General features: G+C 45.0%; 1 protein-coding gene across 2 annotated transcripts in view; it reads left to right on the forward strand.

Moving 5' to 3' along the window:
- PDXDC1 (pyridoxal dependent decarboxylase domain containing 1) overlaps positions 1 to 21,528 on the forward strand; it is a 268,743-nt gene that overhangs the window by 111,566 nt on the left and 135,649 nt on the right. For both annotated transcript variants that reach the window (XM_069210219.1, XM_069210220.1), the window contains exons 8-10: positions 5,021 to 5,099; positions 5,438 to 5,522; positions 7,111 to 7,159. In XM_069210219.1, the coding sequence (XP_069066320.1) occupies positions 5,021 to 5,099; positions 5,438 to 5,522; positions 7,111 to 7,159 (213 nt within the window). The remainder of the gene's footprint in view (positions 1 to 5,020; positions 5,100 to 5,437; positions 5,523 to 7,110; positions 7,160 to 21,528) is intronic.

The raw sequence follows: 21,528 nt of genomic DNA on the forward strand, positions 1-21,528 counted from the left end.
GGGGGCAGATCGGAATGAAAAGTGTGGAGAGCAGCCTTTTTTCAACATTTAAATAAAATAACAAAGTCTAGTGGTTTTCGCCCCCGCCCCCTCCCCCTGTGGGCAGATGGGACTAAAAATACGGCTGATGTCAGCTGATTGGCAATGGCCAAAATAATGCACCAATTAGGACCACCCCGGCATGTAAAATAATTTTATCCCCGGTGTCTAGTGGTTTGGCCTAAATAAATATGGGTGATCTGCTACCGGGGTTTCAGAAAATGGCCAAAATAATGCCCCAGTAATGGGGATTGACTCTTCAGCCGTCGCCTGACATCTAAATAACATTTTGTGCCAGTGCCCCTCCCCCGTAAACCCCTCAGTGTTTTACTTTGAGGATGATCTGACCCCAAGATGACTGCCCCCGAAGTCTGGACTTCTGATGACAGCTGTTACCTTTGTCAATATTACAATGGGTGCACACAGTGAGCCAGTCAAAGCCTATGTTGTACTTAGTCAACATTTGAGGGCAGCTCCTCCCCCTTTCCAAAGTCAATACTTTCTTTGACTCTTGGCATTACTCTTATTGGTTACAAGAGAGCTTCCAACATGTGCAAAGTGATTGAAATAATAAAGGCAATTAAGACATGAGTATATTAGTGTGCATCCCCTTCGATACCTCTTACTCCACCTTTTCTAAACCTGGTGCCGGTGTCGAGCAAGACAAGAGACAGAAGAAACATCAAGCCCCAAATGCTGCAGGTGTCTATGCATTGCAAACAAGGCTGTGCATTCTATCAGGTCTTCTGCTCCCAGTCATTTACTCTCTTTTGGGACTGACTCCCTCATCAGGAAGCTGCGGGCACACTATAAGACATTGTTGCCAGATACAACAGTCGCTTACTCGGTCTCATTGCTGATTTTGAGGAGTACATAGGCAGCCTCCTGGCCTGTACAGAGGTTGCAACCATCTTGCTGTCAAAGTCCCTTTCAGTCCAAGTGAACCTAGTACTGGTCTCTCTAGCTCCACCCAGGTATACACTGTGAGGATGAGAGTTGCTTTGTTTTACTTGTGAGCCTCCTTTTCTTGAGGTGGGTGGTGTACAGTGGGTGTTGCAATGAAGTCCAACATAACTGTACTGGGAGCTGACACAGATGTTGAGGTTATGAGGTGGGTGAAGCAATTGTGTGTGCTTCCGCTGTGGGGTACAATGTGTGTGTGTTTCTTAATTTCTACTGAGGTTTTCCCCTTCCCTCTACTCTGTTTTATTTCTCCATACTCTTTTCTTTTCCTTTACCCTCTTTCCTTCTTTCCTTTTTTTGTCCATTTTCTGTTAGTTGTTCCTCTTCCCCATCACACAACCTCTTACTCAGCTACTGTGTTTGAACTGAATCCACTGCAGACAGTAAAAAGTCAGCAAATTCAAACTTGCCACGTCTCTCTGGAGTAATTGTGCTCCAGCGGTGCCTCACTCTGACAGCTCTCACCGTCCTTTGCTCAGGTAGTATCCTAGGCAAGACCGAACTTGGCACCCCTCACACTCATCCGTTTTAATTATCTTTGTGCTCCAGGTTGGTGTGAGATTTCTGCAGGCATTTCTTGCACCCCTCTGGAGGTCGGCGCCCTGGGCGTGGGCCCAGTTTGCACATGCTAAAGGCTGCCCTGTACTTACTGCACATGTTGTGACCAATGTCACGGCTGATGAATGGGCACTTTCTAATCCAATCTGGTAAGGATTGCATAGCCCTGGGCACACACAAGATCCTGCTGCATTGTATTTTTTGCCCACTTGAGTACAATAGCAGTTCGAGGGAGTAGCACTACACATGAATGCTTTTTATTGACACTATTAGCAGGCTCATTGAACTGTGGGTGTTGCATTTAAATCAGTGTTATGACTGTACCTTGGTTGTGCAGCACTGCCTAGCTAACTGGCAAAGCCAGTAGCTTTGGTTTTAATGTGCTTAAGATGGCATTTTTGCATGAATGTATTTGGATGCTTGTGCTCGCATGCATTAGCACATCCAAGCAAGACATGCTGGTTTTGCCTATACTTATGTTACCATGTTTTTATGTTAACTTAACCAACCTAGTTGATCTGTTTTCAAAATTAATTGTCTGCTTTTCAGTTGTAGATCGTTTTAGAACTGTTTGTTAAATCTCTGTTTATTACTATATGCCTTCCGAAGAGTGCTTGAAGTCTGACCTATGACCTCTTGTAGAGGATTGTTGCTCTCATTTCATCATAACTTACTGTGAGTACAGAATAATTAGGTAGTTTGATATCACAAATTATCTTTACAGCTAGTAATAGAACCACCGGGCATTTGGACGCAAAGGTAGTGCTCAACACCCCTTCATGTAACTTTTCAATTGAAGAATGTGCATTACATTTTAGCACCAAGCTGTGACATACTATATAGAACGTTCTGTTCTAGTCTGTTCCTCCCAATTCTTTTGCTGCTCTATGCTTTAAGAGATACTTGTGAGTTTTAGTTGTGTGAATTTGCTTTCACTACTCCTCAGCCAACGCCTTTCATCCGCTGTTGGAAATGACTATCTTTTGCATGGTATACCCCCAGATTTTTGCCCTAACTGTATTGGCTGACTTATTAACTCTGTGCACTTTACCCCTGCTATTCAGCGGTAAAGTGCACGTGCTCCCACTTCAACTTGATAAAACTGGCAAACCCTTCATTAGAGTATGTTTGCCTTACCTATAAATCCCTAGTATAAACAACCCCCAATGTACCCTGGACCTGTGAGTTAAATGTCACTAGTGAGCTGCAGCACTCACTGTGCCACTCAATACAGTAACAATGCAAACAAGATTGCAGGTCTGCCACCAATAATTTGGCTGCATAGGTTTAAAATGCTAATTCGACTGGCCAAAATAACCTCTTTTGACATACCTAAAGCCCTCCATTTAAATATTTATAAGTCACTCCGAAGTAAGCCTTACTGCCCAGTGAAGCATGGTATATGGTATTTAAAAGTAGAAAATGAAAGTTTTATTGTTGAACATGTTGTTACACTGAAAAAGACTTTAAAAGAAATTTTCACATTAACGGGGTTAGCTGTTTCATAGGAAGAATTGGAATACAAAATTACATTTACTATTGCTATCTCTCACTAGAAAACAGCTACACAGTTTATTTTTGGACTTTCTAAAATATTTATCACAAGCCCAATTCATTGGTAAAGTTATATTTGTAATAAACATTTTAGAACAGATATCTTTAAATAGTTGCCTGTCACCTGCCTAAAGCCTCTTGAAGTGAGATTCCAGCTGTCAACCACAAGCTGAATAGCCCCTTTGAGGTGAGAATGTGCTCCCAGAACTGAGACAAAGGCCTTGGATGTGGGGAGGTGTTCTGTTCCTCTAACAGGCTGGCCATCTCAGCTGTGCCCAGGAACTTAACATCAAACGGGCCTACCCTGTTACAGGCAGATGTAGCTAACACCTAGGCCTGTCCCCTTCCCTTGTCTCCCTAACAAGTCAGGCACCAAGCCCAGTGGGAGAGAAACTGCCCCCAGAACTGGTTTTGTCTGACCATGGCAGAGATGGTGCCCATTTTCCTGGCCACATCCTGTGTGGTGGGCACAGGAGCTCTGCACAGTGGAAGAAAGTTTCTGTCCTATTGGTTTTGGGCAGTGAGGTGCTCTGTGGATTGTTTGCAATAGCGTACACAATAGGTGTTGCAAAAGTGAGTAGGGTCAAACCTGGGAACTTTAATCCCATTGATTAGTAAGCAGCTAACTGCTTCCCCCGCACAGACAGGCTCACTCCAAGCATGAATGTTGCACCCACAATCCTCCTCTGATTACTTCTGGACCTGCGGAAAAACAGAAGAGGGATCAACGTGCTGTCCATGACCTGAATTGAAGGAACTCTCCAACTGGTACCTGGGACAAAGAAGAGGACTCCATGGGTCGTAAAGCTGTCCTTCTGTTTGGGCTACAGGGATTCCACAAGGTTCATGTGGCCTTTTCCGGCATTCCCAGCTGACCAGTTGCAACCGAACCTGCCCTAGATCGTGCTGCTGGAGTGATCCTTGATCCCCAAGTGTAGTCCCCGTGATCCTGGACCCTTGGCTAGTGTCAGTGTACTCCTCCTAAAGTTTCTTGAAACCTTGGACTTTAGCAACTTTTTGCCCTGAGAAATTGCATGGGACTAGGACCAACCAGCCAAACAAACCCCCCAAGGGTGCTTGCCACAGCTCCTGCAACATTGTTTTCTGTAGCAGCAGATCCAGTTCAGCAGGACCGTCGTCAGGCAGTATCCGACAGTGTTAAGCCCTTTTCAGCCTTGCCCTGCTGAGGAAGTGCGAGCTCCAGAAAACAAATTGAGTCAGAATGTAGAACGCTTCACCAGACCAAAACCACCTCTTGTATCTGATCGACGTTGATGGCTGTTTTGACACAAAGCCTGAACTTTTTCCCCTAAACTTTCCCACCTTTGCCGCTTCAATGAGGCCTCAGTCTTCAGCTCCCTAGCTGAAGATTTTTTTTCGCTCCATAAAAGTCTCTAAGTGCAAAGGTAACTTTTTGACAAGTACAAACCTGGTCCTTGTATCTGAACCATGCTCTGTTGTGGTCAGTTTTAGCTTACCTTTTACCTGGTCAGACACAATCAGATCACGTGGTTGACGCTTAACGCTTTTTGATGCTATTTTTAAAGTCAAACATTAAAGATGCATATCTCCAATTCTACTTGTTGGAATTTTGTCGTTTTGGTGTCATTTTAGTTGCTAAAATTAACTGTTTGTATAAATTAGTTTGAGATTTTTTGTGTGTTTTAACTTACTGTTTTAGTAATGCATCCATATTTTAAACATTGCCTCTAAGCTTAAGCTATCTGCTTGGTACCATAGTTTCCAGGGGTTTGGGCTCAGGTTAACTTAGTGACTTTAAAGGTACACCCTGACAAGGATTGTGGTTATTATTTGAGGTGGGCACTCACCCTGGGACGATGCATGTACAAGGTTTTCTTCATGTAGAGGTGTCATAAATGAAGGTTTCTTTTATGTCCTTTGACAGGATGTGGCCTTACTGGACAGGTTGATTAAAGATGACACAGAATCTGGAAAGGTGCCTTTGTTGCTGGTGGCAAATGCAGGTGAGTGTTTCTGTTATTGTGGGAAACAAATTATTTGACAGTCATTTGGCATGTACATTTTCTTCATTAGTATGCATCAAAAAGCATTTGTGGTTTTTTTTAAGCTCTGACCTGAAAAATGTGCAGCTCCTTTTTCAAAAACGCTCCTAACTCACCACCCGCTGGAACTGAACTGGAACTCTTCATTTTACAGTTGACGAATATTTGTACATATGGCAGCTGGTTTACCACTAAACTGTGTCCCGTCATATTACACTTTTATTATTGTTCTTGGTATAAAGCTATTTGTGAAAAGTGACAACAGTAGTGTTCTTCATAATACTTGCTCTTTAACTCAGGCACACCTGGAGCGGGACATACAGATAAACTCACACGCTTAAAAGAGCTTTGCGACCAGTACAAGATGTGGCTACACGTAGAAGGGTAAGCAGATTTCATCTTTTCATGAACAGCTTTTGTGGCTTTTTTTCATAGATATATGCGCAAATACTAAGCTGAGACTTAGCATAGCCCACACATTGCATGTTTCGAAAATGTTATTAGGCTGTTGTTGAAAATGTTCGGGTGTCATATGGAGGTGCTGCCATCTTATGCTCGCAGCTGAGGGGTGGCATCCAACCTTGCCTGTTCATCTGCCAATGATATCATCTTGCATTCATTTTTTTTTCCTGTTTTCTGAGCAATCATTGGCTACATTTGTGCTAATTGCCTCAAAGTGTTTTGTGCTGTGGAGAAGTCATAATAATTTGAAATTAGAAGTAGGAGTTCTTTGCAGCCTGCTTCCAGCAGACGACTGTCAGAATACCACACTTAGGGCCATATGTACTAAAGCATTTTCCCATAGACACAGAATGGGTAAAAACCTTTGCTACATCTGGCCCTTAGTGGTTTGCAAATTGCCCTGAGGATTGGAATCCCCCAGGACCACCTCGTCTTGGAGCCTTTAAGGTCGTGAAAAATGAATACTCATAATTTGCTAACTGTAGAAGTCACGCTGTGAGATAACGTATACGGAATGTAGATAACTGGGATGGTTGACCCTTTGCTCTCAGAAGAGGTAACTACAAACGGGTCTTTGTTTTCTTTCTTGGGGATGAACCATGGTTTTACAATGCCAATTAGGTTTCTGCTGGTGAGAATTTGGCAGATATAGTTCGGGATTTGTTTCCTTAGTGTAGTCCTTCTCTGGCGAATGCTTGGCTGTGATATGCTATAGGGAGATGGTCACATTGTTTTTGAATGACAATATGTAGCTTGGTGGTTCTGGGAGTGCTCTCTGGAAATGTCTCTGAACGAGCTTCATATTTTACATCCATTTCTCACTAGTTCTCCTGCACCGTAGAGTGATGGTAGTGCCTGCTGAAGCAGCAACCTCGTTATGAAACACACATTCAAGCAGCTCAGGCTGTCAGCGCTGATTGTACTCCGTTGGAGCAAATCATCGCTCAGATTCTATCAGGTAGCTTCAGGGCCTTAGGAGTTGTTTTAACGCTTCTGCATTTCTTACTGCGGGTCAACAGTCAGATTAGGAACTGTTGAAATAAGTGCCACAAAGCCCTGTCTTTGAGCCGCCCGCCATCAAGAGCAGCAGCATTTCCCCCTCTGATGTGGTTTTGAGTGATTGAAGGCCGTAAATTTAAGTTTTGTTTGAGGCAGAAGGAGATGATCTTTTGGTTACCAATGGTAGGAGGAATGTGTTTTATTTACTCTTTTGTTTACAATAATGGATTCTTTTCCACAAAGAATTCATAGGACAGAGCAAGTTAATAACAGGTATAAGGCTAGTGTTATGTCGTTACTGGCTGCAGGGATTGCCAAGGATGGTTCCCTGATTGTCCAATGTGCTACACAATAACACCGTCTTTCTTTTTCTAATTGTTTGTTCCATTTGTAGAAATGATTGTTCATTTGCTCAAGTGACGAATTGGCCTCATGTCATTGAATTTCTGCTATTATTTCCTTGAATACTTAATTCACACGAACAGTAATGTTTTTTTTCTGTTTTCTCCAGAGTTAATTTGGCAACCTTGGCATTGGGTTATGTGTCTTCCCCCGTGCTGGTATGTGTTTTTTGAATAACTTGTTTTGATTATTTTGTTTTATAACAGCTGTAATTCTTTACAGCAATGCTACTGAGAGAAATATAGTTAAATATGTTGTTTGGAAATTATTCTGAAATGTAAAGCATTGCTTTAAAATAACTATACGATAACAGGAGTAAAATACAGTTTTATGAATTTTTGAATGCCTGTTTTAGTTACACAAGCAAAGTTATGGTCTCATTCTGCTAAAAAATACATTAAGAGTTGTGCCTTATTTTCTTTCCATGTTTCCTGGGTGAAAAGAGAGCTAGATCCCTTTGCCATCTACATCCACTCAGGCCTCTTCTGGTGGATTGAAGTAAACTGTGTTCCTTTATATACAGGGAGTGCAGAATTATTAGGCAAATGAGTATTTTGACCACATCATCCTCTTTATGCATGTTGTCTTACTCCAAGCTGTATAGGCTCGAAAGCCTACTACCAATTAAGCATATTAGGTGATGTGCATCTCTGTAATGAGAAGGGGTGTGGTCTAATGACATCAACACCCTATATCAGGTGTGCATAATTATTAGGCAACTTCCTTTCCTTTGGCAAAATGGGTCAAAAGAAGGACTTGACAGGCTCAGAAAAGTCAAAAATAGTGAGATATCTTGCAGAGGGATGCAGCACTCTTAAAATTGCAAAGCTTCTGAAGCGTGATCATCGAACAATCAAGCGTTTCATTCAAAATAGTCAACAGGGTCGCAAGAAGCGTGTGGAAAAACCAAGGCGCAAAATAACTGCCCATGAACTGAGAAAAGTCAAGCGTGCAGCTGCCACGATGCCACTTGCCACCAGTTTGGCCATATTTCAGAGCTGCAACATCACTGGAGTGCCCAAAAGCACAAGGTGTGCAATACTCAGAGACATGGCCAAGGTAAGAAAGGCTGAAAGACGACCACCACTGAACAAGACACACAAGCTGAAACGTCAAGACTGGGCCAAGAAATATCTCAAGACTGATTTTTCTAAGGTTTTATGGACTGATGAAATGAGAGTGAGTCTTGATGGGCCAGATGGATGGGCCCGTGGCTGGATTGGTAAAGGGCAGAGAGCTCCAGTCCGACTCAGACGCCAGCAAGGTGGAGGTGGAGTACTGGTTTGGGCTGGTATCATCAAAGATGAGCTTGTGGGGCCTTTTCGGGTTGAGGATGGAGTCAAGCTCAACTCCCAGTCCTACTGCCAGTTCCTGGAAGACACCTTCTTCAAGCAGTGGTACAGGAAGAAGTCTGCATCCTTCAAGAAAAACATGGTTTTCATGCAGGACAATGCTCCATCACACGTGTCCAAGTACTCCACAGCGTGGCTGGCAAGAAAGGGTATAAAAGAAGGAAATCTAATGACATGGCCTCCTTGTTCACCTGATCTGAACCCCATTGAGAACCTGTGGTCCATCATCAAATGTGAGATTTACAAGGAGGGAAAACAGTACACCTCTCTGAACAGTGTCTGGGAGGCTGTGGTTGCTGCTGCACGCAATGTTGATGGTGAACAGATCAAAACACTGACAGAATCCATGGATGGCAGGCTTTTGAGTGTCCTTGCAAAGAAAGGTGGCTATATTGGTCACTGATTTGTTTTTGTTTTGTTTTTGAATGTCAGAAATGTATATTTGTGAATGTTGAGATGTTATATTGGTTTCACTGGTAATAATAAATAATTGAAATGGGTATATATTTTTTTTTGTTAAGTTGCCTAATAATTATGCACAGTAATAGTCACCTGCACACACAGATATCCCCCTAACATAGCTAAAACTAAAAACAAACTAAAAACTACTTCCAAAAATATTCAGCTTTGATATTAATGAGTTTTTTGGGTTCATTGAGAACATGGTTGTTGTTCAATAATAAAATAAATCCTCAAAAATACAACTTGCCTAATAATTCTGCACTCCCTGTACTTGTAACGGGCTGAGCACAAGCTGGAATTCTGTTTTGCTACATATATATGAAAGCAATATGCTTGAATAGGGCAAGTGAATTTTATGGCTAAACAAAGGGGTGTGAATTAGTGTGGTCATGGGGATGTCAACAGAAAGGAGTTTGAGCAGTGACTGTGGGCAAGTGTGCTTTAGTTGTGACCGTAAGGATATGGAAAATGTGAGCGGCTGGATTTATTTAAATGTCACTAGACAGGAGGCAATGCGTTTCTTCATTCTCTTGTCTAAATTTGCGGAGAACACCTTAGAATCATACATAAGAAGGAACATTGGTTGAAAATCATCACATTGTGTAGGGCCTTTATCTCGTCTTTAAAATCCAAGAGATGGGTGCCTCCTCTCCTAATTTCATTAAAAGGCAATGCCATATAGGTACCATTAATTCTTACCCAACGTTTTACATCTTGGGCAGCTACCCATCTAGCCAGCTACTTTCCCCTCATTAGTCACCTTCTCACTAAGGACTGTACACACATAGCAGTCTGCTGTTCTTGGTAAAGCCTCAACAGATCGGTTTCGCTAACCAGGAGTTACTACCCCTGGCTCCCTATATATTCTGACTCAAAACATTTACAAAAAGCAGACTGCATCTATAACCTCGAGGAACTGCCTACCAAGGAGACAGGGTCTCTACATCTGATAGAGACTTCTAGCTGCAGATTACTTACCTTAGAATTAACCCCAGGTGTCAGACTGGATCTAGCATTTTGTTTGTGAGCAAGTACCCCCGTGTGCTGCAAGATGGCATCGTTCGGCTCCGCTTGGGGGTCGTCTGCACTGAAAGTGACGTCTGTGGAGCCTATATAGGCACTACCAAAGTGCACTTATGTCAGTCCTTTTCTTTCCATGACAGTCAGCACAGAGAGCTATCCTCAGTCTTCTTTTGGCTGTCCTTTTTTGACTTTATTCAAAGCTTTTTTGAGACTTGTCTCCTGGTGATGCAGGAATGTCCACGTGGAAGACTGGATTCAAGCCCTGCAGTGCTGGTCACTGACAAATGTCGGTGATGGACCAGCACCTAGTCTGTCTCTTGTACTTTGAGCATGGCCACGACACCAAGACCTGCATTAGTTTTCGTGCTATGCACCCCAAGGCCTCACCGGAGTGATCCCTCAAGCTGCTTGCACTCGACCTGCAATTTTGCAATGGCCTCGATCCCGGTTGTGAGGAAGGTCCCAGGATTGGTCGTGGTGCCATCACTCTTAATCACAGTTGTACTCATCCCATTCGGTAACTCCCACAAGAAAAAGAAGAGCAAGAAGTTGGGGAGGACTTCGACTTCGCCCTGTCTGTTGAAGTCATCCGACGAGGCAGAATCAACAGTTGGGGTCTAACTCTATGGTTGATCCTTTGCCTGGGCCATCTTCACAGATTTCATGGAGCCAAAGCAGCCCGCCCAGCTTTGTGAATTTTGAGGCCATGCCCCTTATATTTAGGTGGCCTGTCCCCTCTGGAGCATCTTTGGGCCCCCCTAGTTTCAGAAGGGGCTCCTACTGATCTTCCACTGGCAGGTTCACCCTCAGCACCTGTTGGGCCTCTTGGATTCACAGATGGATCCGGACTGGTGCTGGTCGAGCCACCTCGACCTTCCCTGGCGCCCGCCCAGCTGACAACACTCTGGGTGCTGGTAGCGCCATTCTCATTCTTTTACCTGACTGGCACAGAGCTGGATGGCCGTCGTACGACTCCAGCTGGAGCTGTGCCACCCAGGTTGGAGCCTGAGTCCAATTCCTATGGGGTAGAACTTAGGGAAGATTGGGAAGTCCCTTTGGACCATTATGAATACCAGCCGTAGACCCCAGTGAGGACACCTGGTGTGAGTATTTGGTGGACGCCTGTGGACTGGACTCCTCCTCAGGTACTGGTTTGGTCTCACCTCCTACCATGGCAACAGAGTAGGGAGCCTCATTTGCCATGGTGCTGAGGAGGGCGGCCGAGGTCCTGGACCTTCTGCTGCCCTCCACGGAGGTGCTTCAGCTAGCTGTCACGTCATCTCCAGTTTAATGAAGCTTCACCGACGTCCTACACGAGACCTGGTCCAAACCTTGCACAGGGGCTCCTGTTAATAGGACAAATGCCCGTCACCATCGCCCCACCCCAGGAGACTCCAATTTCTTCATACAGCACTACATCCCGGAGAGCTTGGTGGTCCAAACCTTCACTTCCCTAGTAAATCCTGGTGCATTTCCTACCTTCTCGTAGGATAGGGAATCCAAAAGGTTGGGTACAATGGGGGGGGGGGAAATGTTTACCTCCGCCAGCCTGGCACTGCAGTCAGTGAACACCACATGACTATTAGTCTGTTACTCCCATTCACTTTGGGATTTGGTTGAGCAGGTGCTGCCTATGAACCCAGAGGAGGCCTAAACCATATTCTGCCAAGCTATTGCTGACAGGAAAGACAGAGCTAAGTTCGAAATCCAATGTGGGCTGGACACGAATGAGTCACTAGGCAGAGGGGTTTCTTGGTCTGTGGTCTTACGGCACCACACCTGGCTGTGGACGACTGATTTTTCGGGGGATGTCCAGGCTTCTCTTTTGGACATGGCCCTTGATGGCTTTCATCTCTTCGGAGATAAGGCAAACTCAATGTTTGAGCGCTTCAAGGATAGCAGAGCTATGGCTAGATCCTTGGGCCGTACCATGGCCCCTTGCCAACCGCAGTCTGCCTTTCGTTTCTTTTGTGGCAATGGAAGATGCTTTGAGCTGCATCTCTCCCCGGCTGGCCACCATGGCACACAAGCTTCCCAGCCCATATGTGACTGAGGACACGGTACCTACAGACCCTGTGGGTCAGGCAGCCCGAAGTCCAGGACAGTCGACCACTTCCCCAGCAGCTACAGCCTCCAAAACACTTTAGTTTGTGTTCCAACCATCGTGGGCACCCAGTGGGAGGCAGGATACGCCATCACCTTCACCACTGAAAGTCGATAACATATGACTGCTGGGTTTTCAGGATTGTCTGAAGAGGCTACTCACTCACCTCTGCAACTACCCCTTCACCATTGCCACCTCCTTTCAACAGGCTGACTGGGGACCATCTTTCCCTACTCCACCAGGAAGTGGCAGCTCTCTTGGCCATGGGAGCCGTAAAGAGGGTGCCAGCATCAGAAGTAAGTTGTGGTCGCTATTCCTCTACTTTCTGTTGCCCAAGAAGGACAGAGGTCTTTGCCCTATGCTAGATCTACATCCTTTTAACTTCTTTCCGAAAAAGGAGAAATTCAAAATGCTTGTGCTCGCTCAAGTCTTGTCTGCCCTGGACCAGGGAGACTGGATGGTAGCATTTGACTTGCAGTATTCATGCTTCCACATTCCTGTCTTGCCTGAACACAGACATTACCTGCTGTTCACAGTAGTTCAAGAGCACTTTCAGTTCACTGTGCTCCTCTTCGGCTTTACCAGTGCCCCTCCAGTGTTCACCAAGGTGATGGGGGTGTCTGCAGTTCATCTGCTGAGATCAGGAGTGCCAGTCTTCCCCTAACTCGACAACTGTCTATTGAAGGCGGGAATGTCCCAGGCAGTCACCTCCCACCTCCAGACTATGGCAGACCTCCTGCATTCGCTAGATGCTTTCTTTCATCAGAGGTGTTCTGGACACAATGCAGTTTCAGGCTTACCCCCACAAACGGCGAGTCCAGGATAGTCAGGCTATTATGCCAATATTTCTGCCTCTATACTGAGTTTCAGTGAGACTTACTCTGAGGCTGCAGGGCCTCGTGGCCTTCTGTATCCTGCGTGTGACACATGCCCACTGGCATATGCGGGCTCTGCAGTGGGACCTTTAGCGCATCAGGGGAATCTCTCCGACATGTTCCAGATCTCGGAGGGAACATGCAGTGGTGGTTGGTGAACCCACAATTGGGTCAGCGGCAGAAGCCTCTCCCTTCTCCAACCAGATAGTGGTGACAGATGTGTAACTCCCAGGCGGCCATCTGGGAGAGGTGGAGATCAGAGGACTCTGATCTTCAGTGGAGTCTGGACTCCGCATCAACCTCTGTTGGGGCTCCGAACTATCCGAATGACATCGAAAGTCTCTCTACTCTCCATTAAGGGAAGGCAAATGTTCAGAAAACACCACTGCCATGTTGACCTGCAACAAACAGGGCAGGGTGGGGTAATGGACTCTTCTTTGAGAGGCCTTACGTCTCTGGAATTGGCTGGAATGTCTGAGCATACCCCTGATGGTTCAACACCTGACTTGCTCTCCGATCGTTAGGGCGGACAAACTGAAGATACCTAGTGGATCACGGATAACGTCTCGATCCAGAGGTGGTGCAAAGTCTCTTTCAGCAGTGGGGATAGCCTTAGTTAGATCTGCTTGCCACTGCTAAGAATGCACAGTGTCAGCAGTTTCGAGTACTAGGGTTTCCAAGGCAGCTCTCGCTTGGCAACACTTTTTGTCTTGAGTGGATTTTAGACCTCATGTATGCCTTTCTGCCAATGCCACTTCTGCCCAGACGTTTCAAGAAGCTTAGGAACAACTGGGCCCAAGTGATCTTTATGGCTCCAGACTGTAGTTGGGGAGTTTGGTATCACGTGCTGTTGAGCATGGTGGTCGGTCTTCCGATCAGGCTGCCTCTTCAGGAGGATCTTCTGTTGAGCAGCAGGCAAGAGTTTTCCATCTGAGCGTATCAACTGGCTGCCTTCATGTGTGGAGATTGAGCTGCAACAGTTGACAGCTTTCGACCTTCCACCCGAAGCCTGTAATGTGATCTTGGCAGACCACGAAAGTATATGCCGGCAATTGGAATAAATTTGTGGGCTGATGTGCTGAGAAAAAGGTTAATCTCTTATCTGCTCCCCTTTTCCAGATGATTTTGTTTATCATCAACCAGGCCAAGCATGGCTCTGCATTGGCCACTTTGAAGGGCTATTCATCTGATATCCCCACTTTTCTGCGGCTGCCAGATCAGATCTCTGTTCAAGTCCCCTATTATAAATGGGTTCCTTAAAAGTCTGCAACACGTTGCCCCCAACTCCCTTTGTTATGCCTCAATGGGATCTTAATGTAGTTATTACACAATATGCATTCCCTTTGAGTCATCTCGTTCTTGTCCCCTCAGGCTCCTCCCCAACAAGAAGGCCTTTCTGGTGGCAATTACTTCTGGTCACCCCATTCCACGTAGGCCAGTCCATCCCTTTGCCCATCTTTTATACTCTGCCTCATCCCTCTAAGGAAGAGGAGAAACTCCAATGCCTGTACCCAAAAAGAGCATTGTCGTTCTCTCTTGACTGCACAAACCTTTCTGGGTGAAAGATCAATCTTTATGGGGTGTGTTGGGACCAAGAAAGAGAACGCCGTGCAGAAACTATTTCCTAATGGATCATATTATGCATCAAGTGCATAAAAATCTGCTTTGCTTTGGCCAAGAAGCAACACACAGAGGTTCTGCATGCTCATTCCACCAAAGCAAAGGTTGCAACCACTGCATTACCACATGGAGTCCTGGTCCTGGACATCTGTAAGGCATCAACGTGGGTCTCTCTTCGTGCGTTCACTAAGCACTACTTCCTGGACAGTCAGGTATGTCAAAACTGGCAGGACTTCTTGGTGTGAAATTGTTTTGCAGACCCACCTCCAGGGAGGCATTGCTTGGGTATCTATTCTAAGGTAAGGAATCTGCAGCTAAAAGTCTCTATCAGATGAACAAGTTACTTACCTTCAGTAACGCCTTATCTGGTATCAACTCTATGTAGCTGCAGATTACTTACTGACCCACCCATCCTCCCCGCTCTGTGACCGTCTTTCCAGGGACAGGGGTGCTTTCTTTTCAGGGACCTAGTTTTACACACCAGTTGTCAGTGTTCTTCATGGCTCAGCTCTCCATGCGTTGAATGTTATAAATAGAAATTGACATCTGAGCGCTGGCAACATGGTTTCCGACAACGCCACGCCGAGCTGAACAACTCCACCTACTGGCACGCAGGGGTACTGATCAAGAAACATTTCCGGAGCCGGTCTTATGCCTAGGGATAATTTTAAGGAAGAATCTGTGGCTAGACAGTCTTTACCAGAAAAGGCGATACCGAAGGCAAACAACTTGTCCTTCTGGCATATAATTCCATTTCATGTCCTCTGTGACTTGTCTTCTTGGCTAACAAAGCTCCACTCAACTCTCATACATACTTCATGGATTTTGGAGTTTGCAGCTTTCTTATTAAAAGGTCTAGAAATGTGTCTCTTAATGCTATTCTCTTCTGAATATCTGCTTTTTCTACTTTGTATTGTTTTAAGTCCTTTCATGCCATGGATATTGGTAAATGTATGAGGATCATCTTAGAATAGCTTTAAGGGACTCCCATCACCTTCAGTAGATTTGAGGTGTATGTGAATTTTTAGAATTCACTCTACTTTTTCATAAACTTCAGAACCAAGTAGAGGACCAAGCACCAATTTTTGTTTAATGTTCATTGAGCACTGATGGGTTGCCAGGGCCAGTCTGATTAAAGCATGGTGATACAAATGTGTGGGAAGAACAACCTTCCTTAGCTATTTCTTCCACTTTACTATCCCTTAAAAATGTTAAATGTATATTCCGTTTGTTGCTTAGCTCTTACTCCCCTGTGCTGTCTAACTCAAAATCCTGGATTATTCCTAGAGACACTATTGCTCTTGAATTTCACAATATAAGTGCATACTAACGATCTGACAGCTATTTTATTCTCCAGTAATATGTGGTGCTGAAACATCTAGCTGATTATTCATAGGAGTCAAGGAAGGACCAGAGTCCTTTATACAGAGGCAATAGGAGGAGCCAGTGGTATAAATGTTTTGTTAGATTTTCAACATAGATATGATTCACCTACCCAAGTATTTTCTCTGCACTCTAAAGGCTGAACCTGAACCATTAATGGTCAGAATGGCAACTTCTTTGATGCAACGTATATGAGTTGAACAAAACACTTCCAGGAACATGCTTTGCTCAAGCAGCCCTTTGCACAGCTATAGGCGTACCTTTTAGGAAGATTTTCTGACATTAATTGGCACAAAAGACTCAACAAAGCTGAACATTTTAATGTTCCATCATAAATCACTTACACTCCAGGGGAAAAAGGACATTAGTTCCAACTAATAGGCTTGACACATTTTACCTTGTCATTCATTACTGCTTCAAGGCATTCCCACCAAGGGACCTACCCTCTCTTGTAATGCCAACATGTATTCATGAGTTTTGCTTTTTTCCTCTTTTGTCATGCACCCCCAACAAATGCTACCTTTCCAGCACATCCTGTGAATCTTTCCTTTATCTTCTTTGGCCCTATGGTGAGGCATTATGAGCCAAGTACTGTCCGATTGCTACTCCTACTTTCTGCACTGCTGTCCGTCGCTCCTCTGCCTGTCTCAGGTTATACCTCATGAGCATGCATCTTGAGTATTGCCGAAACTTCCTTGTGTGCCGTAGTGCCCAACGTCTTTAACCTGTCTATCTTTTAGCCCAATTCACATTGTTTGTCCTCAATAGGCTTACCAATGCCAGAGCATATAAAAATAGAGACCCTGTACTTCTGTAGTGTAGGACATTATTTCAACATATAGAATGTCACATAAATATGTTACACCAGTTCTTCTGGCTGTGTACAATACATGGGTAGATAAGCAATCCTTGTAACTATTATTGACACTGTCCTTGAGGTTACGGAACCTAAACAATACTGCATGCTCATGACACGCAATGGGCCTAAATACTATGTTTTAATTTTTATGGGTTAGCAGGGTGGAACATTCAAGAATTACTTTTGGAGGTTGATGAGGAAGTAGAACAGGCTTCTACAACGAGTAGCATGGAGCTACTAATAGCTCTCCTGAACCTATCAATAGTTCTCCTGTGTGCAGTCCAGTCATAAATCACAAGGCATTGGTGAGATGTATTACTAATAGTATTACTTTGGTGCCAGTGGCATTGCAGCTATGACAGTCATGCTTTACCCATGTGGAGACATTGCAAATCGTTAATGCCTTTCTTACATTACTACTGGCAACCCTGCCTGATATAAAGAGGTTATCATTGCTCGTTATTGTGCATGTGGAAGCTACAAATGTACTCTTGTCTGACATGGTCATTCTTACCACACTCATAATACTAGTAGCTCAATATGATTCTAATTCAACATAAGTACCTCTTATAGAAAAGGCTGAAAACAGATGGGGTAGAACGTGTCAGGTAGGCAAAGTATCACATGAAAAATTGATATTCTTCAGAGTGTTGTTATTTTTTGTAAACATTAATTAAGCTTCTTATATTAGATAGCCATGCACAGTAACTTTCAGAAGTCTGATGGCATCTAGTTAAATTGGGAATTTGACATAGATGCTAACCAGATGTAGAGAGCCATGTGGGGAATCAGTTTTAACATTTGACAGATCTTACTGTTCATAGTCTCTTGTACAGGATCATGACCCACAGGGTGTTCAAGATCGCTGTAGTTTGAAGGGCCCTGCCTCTCTATATTAGGACCAGCAGAAGAGCCCCAATAGCCTCGGTGGAAAACTGACCAAGAAGGTGTCAGTTGGCCTGCTTGGGCTGAATGGCTGTGCTGAGGGCTAGCAATTTCTGAGCAAAGCTGCAGTCTAGTCATGCAGGCATCAAGGGCTGTCACACGTGTACAGAGTCAATGTCTTTTTTTGTACCTTGAGGTTGTGGACCATCCGTTCACAGGTACAGCTTAAGATCATGTAGTTTTGGGCCCAGAGGTGTTACAAGGTACTACACTGGCTACCACTCATATGGTGTGTTAGGCCTCATGTTTTCGGGGGACAGCAGCGATTTATTACAGCTGTGGCTGGCTACCTCACAAAAGGGGTCATTACAACCCTGGCGGTCAAAGACCGCCAGGGCTGTTGTGGCGATTGCACCGCCAACAGGCTGGCGGTGCAATCCAGGGTATTTTGACCGCAGTGGTTTCCCGCCACATTTGCCCCGGCGGTGATAATCCACTGCACCCGTCGCACGGCCACAACACCGCCGGCTCCATTTGGGGCCGGCTCCTGTGTTGCGGCCGAGATCCCCGCTGGGCCGGCGGGTGGAAACCAGGTTTCCGCCCGCCGGCCCAGCGGGGATCTCATAATGACCGCGGCGGGAGTGCGGCTGCATTGGCGGCCGCCCGGCGGTCAGATCTTGGCGGGCGGCAAGGTCATAATGAGGGCCAAAGTATCCTATAAAAATAACACACCAGCCTTGGGTTTACTGGGAGTATGGCTTACAACAGTAATGGGCCACCAATCAGGGTCATTCTTGCTGAGTCCCACTTCGACCTTATGGTGAAGAGTGCAGCAGCACACAGCGATGACAGGCCACCTTATTTGATGCCTCTTACAGGATAACAGCTTGGCCTCAATCCTTCGATAAACATGCTGCCCAGATTATACTTTGGATCAAGCTTGGCTTTAAAGCATTATTTCCTTTTATGGTCCCTCTTAATAGCACTATGCCTCCAATGGCAGCAAGAACATTGGACTTGCAAGGCTTGTTATGAGCACACAAGGCAGTGTACCTCCTCTTCATCAAGTTTTCTAGGAAAGTTATTAAATGAAGACCGGCATGGAGTAAATGGATTCTGACTTTTGTCTGGTACTTGCTCTACAAAGTTATGCAGCTCTTCAGCGAGTTAAAGGTTGGAAACTGCACAAAGAAGTGGTTTATTCGGTCTGGTAGTCATGTGTTATCTCCAAATATCCAATCAAATTCATCATTTGCCCAAAACGTTTCAGGGGGAACCAATTTTTGTTTAAGCCATTTCTCTTTCAGATAGTCACATCTCTATGGCAACAGTTGGGAAATTCATACTGCTGCCTTGCAAATAATGCTGTAGGTTGACGGTTTCTGCCCACAAAACAAAACACAGAATGTAGGGAAGGGGCATCGGCTCAGTACATTCTGTGAGATGCGCTCCATTTGGCCAGACAATGCAGCCAAAGTCTTTTGTCTTGGTGTTGCTATCACTGAGGTCACACCTTGACCTGCTGGACAGGTTTTAGGATTTCAGCATAAGCACGAGAGAGCATTCCTAGAAATGCATATTGAAAGCTAGACAGTATACTTGGCTTTTCAGTGTTTTTGTATGGGGTGGAGGAGGCAACTAAAGGGGCAGCACAGTGAAACATCTTGGGAAATGATGTAAAGACAACTCCTGCCTAATGCTAACGTATGGAGCCATGTACAACCATAAGAGATGTTGTCACAAAACCTAAGTGAGTCTAACATTCTGTAAATAAATGACATGCCATAAGCACAAAGAGCACAGATCAAGAGCTATGGGACGCTGTTACTTGCACCAGAGAACATACCGTATCTGGCAGGATATTAAAAATAAGGAGAAGGTTGTCACATGGATACTGCATCTGGGAGTTTCGACCCTTCCTTCAAAATGTGTTAAAAACATTCTCCAACATCTGCAGTTTCTTCCTGTATGGGTTTAACTTAACTGAGTGTCTATGCATCCTTTGAATGTTTTGCTTCGAATTACCGATGATGCCACTATATTATGCACTATTCTGTTACAACTTACTTTCATAGCTCTTAGCTGCGGAACATTGAAAATAAAGCCCCTGGAACTTGGAAGCTGGCTGATATGCCATCTGGGAGCTCCAGTATCCATCCACACCATGCCTATAGTCTGGAGAAGTGAAAATAATACTGTGTGCTATTTTTTACATCTCTAAGCACCACTTGGATGGACTTCGGATTAAATTCTGAGTTTGATCAATTTGTAATCAGGTGTTGAAATGACTCTAAAGCTTAGGCATTGGTACCGGCTTTGGTCTGTTTGCAGCAAGCTGGACGTCTTCCTGACAGTGAAAAAACACTGCTCAAGGCTTGTCCCCTGGCCATTCTGCAGGGTGATATCTTATATGTTGTGCCTGGTCTGTGAAAGGCAGAGATGCAGAACCTGGTGAAGGGGGACATCCCTGGCTGAGTCTGCAATAACTAGATGTTCACAAACATGTTCAAGTTTATTTGTTTACTATATTGCCGACTTGGCAAAACAAACATTGCAATCAACACATACAATTACAAATATCAGAAGATTTTAAAAAAGTAATACATTTAAAAAACTGTATGCACAGGTGTACAAAACTACAGAATAAGCTGATTTTATGTTAGATAAGCTATGCTAAAAAAGAATAAAAAGAAAAACTAGCCCGATACCTTCTTTAAGATCACATAAGTAATAGACTTCACAATGCCCGCCCACACTTTTGTAGCGTTTCTTCTATTGACTAAAACCAAAGACGCCTCTCTGGTCACATTAATACCAGACACCGAAGTAGTTCCAGCAGAGTTCCCTCTGCAGTCTTCCTCCTGCCATTTTTTAGGTTTAAGCAAAAAATGGAAACACCAGAGATCTTATTAATTGTACTGTGGTCATTTCAAGTAAACATGTGTTCGGTGGCATGTGTAGCTGCAGATACACATGCTGTGCATAGTCCGCCGTCTGGTGTTGGGTCGGAGTGTTACAAGTTGTTTTTCTTCGAAGAAGTCTTTTCGAGTCACGAGACCGAGGAACTCCTCCCACTTCGGTTCCATTGCGCATGGGCGTCGACTCCATCTTAGATTGTTTTTTTTCCGCCATCGGGTTCGGACGTGTTCCTTTTCGCTCCGTGTTTCGGGTCGGAAAGTTAGTCAGAATCAACGGAAAATTTGTCGGTATTGTTTCGTTCGGTATCGGGATAGTTAGGGCAAATCGACACCGAGCCTTAAAGAGCTCCGGTAACCCTTCGGGGTATTTTCGATCCCCCGTCGGGCCTGGTCGGCCCGACCGCGTGCAACATCGACACTGATGGAACGGACCCCGTTCCGATTCTGTCCTAAATGCCACAGTAAATATCCTTATACAGACCAACATTTGGTCTGTAACTTGTGCCTGTCCCCCGAGCACAAGGAAGAGTCGTGTGAGGCCTGTCGCGCGTTTCGGTCGAGAAAACCGCTCAGGGACCGAAGAGCCAGGAGGTTGCAGATGGCTTCCACGCCGACAGGACAACAAGGGTTCGAGGAGGAGGAAGAAGAAGAAACTTTCTCCATCCGCGAATCGGATTCCGAAGAATTCGACGTCGACGAGCAACCAACCGTGAGTAAGACGTCGAAAGAAAGATCACACGAGAAAACAGACAAAGCCCAGGGGACGCCACTGCCAACAGGCCATGGCATAACCCATAAAGTAGGTGACCAAAAAAGGGCGAGCTGGTGCCGAAGTCGTCCGACTCAGGTCGAGACACAGGCACGCAACACTCTCGGGACCGAGAGAGTGGTGCAGAAAAGGCTCGACACCGAGATAGCGGCACCGAAGCTACTCGACACAGAGACAGCGGCACCGAAGCTGCTCGGCACAGAGATAGCGGCACCGAAGATGGTCGGCACCGAGAGGCCAAGACACCGAAAAAGAGAAAGATCTCGTCGGAGCCGAA

The sequence above is a fragment of the Pleurodeles waltl genome, chromosome 10 (genome assembly GCF_031143425.1).
Source record: "Pleurodeles waltl isolate 20211129_DDA chromosome 10, aPleWal1.hap1.20221129, whole genome shotgun sequence".
NCBI lineage: Eukaryota > Metazoa > Chordata > Amphibia > Caudata > Salamandridae > Pleurodeles > Pleurodeles waltl.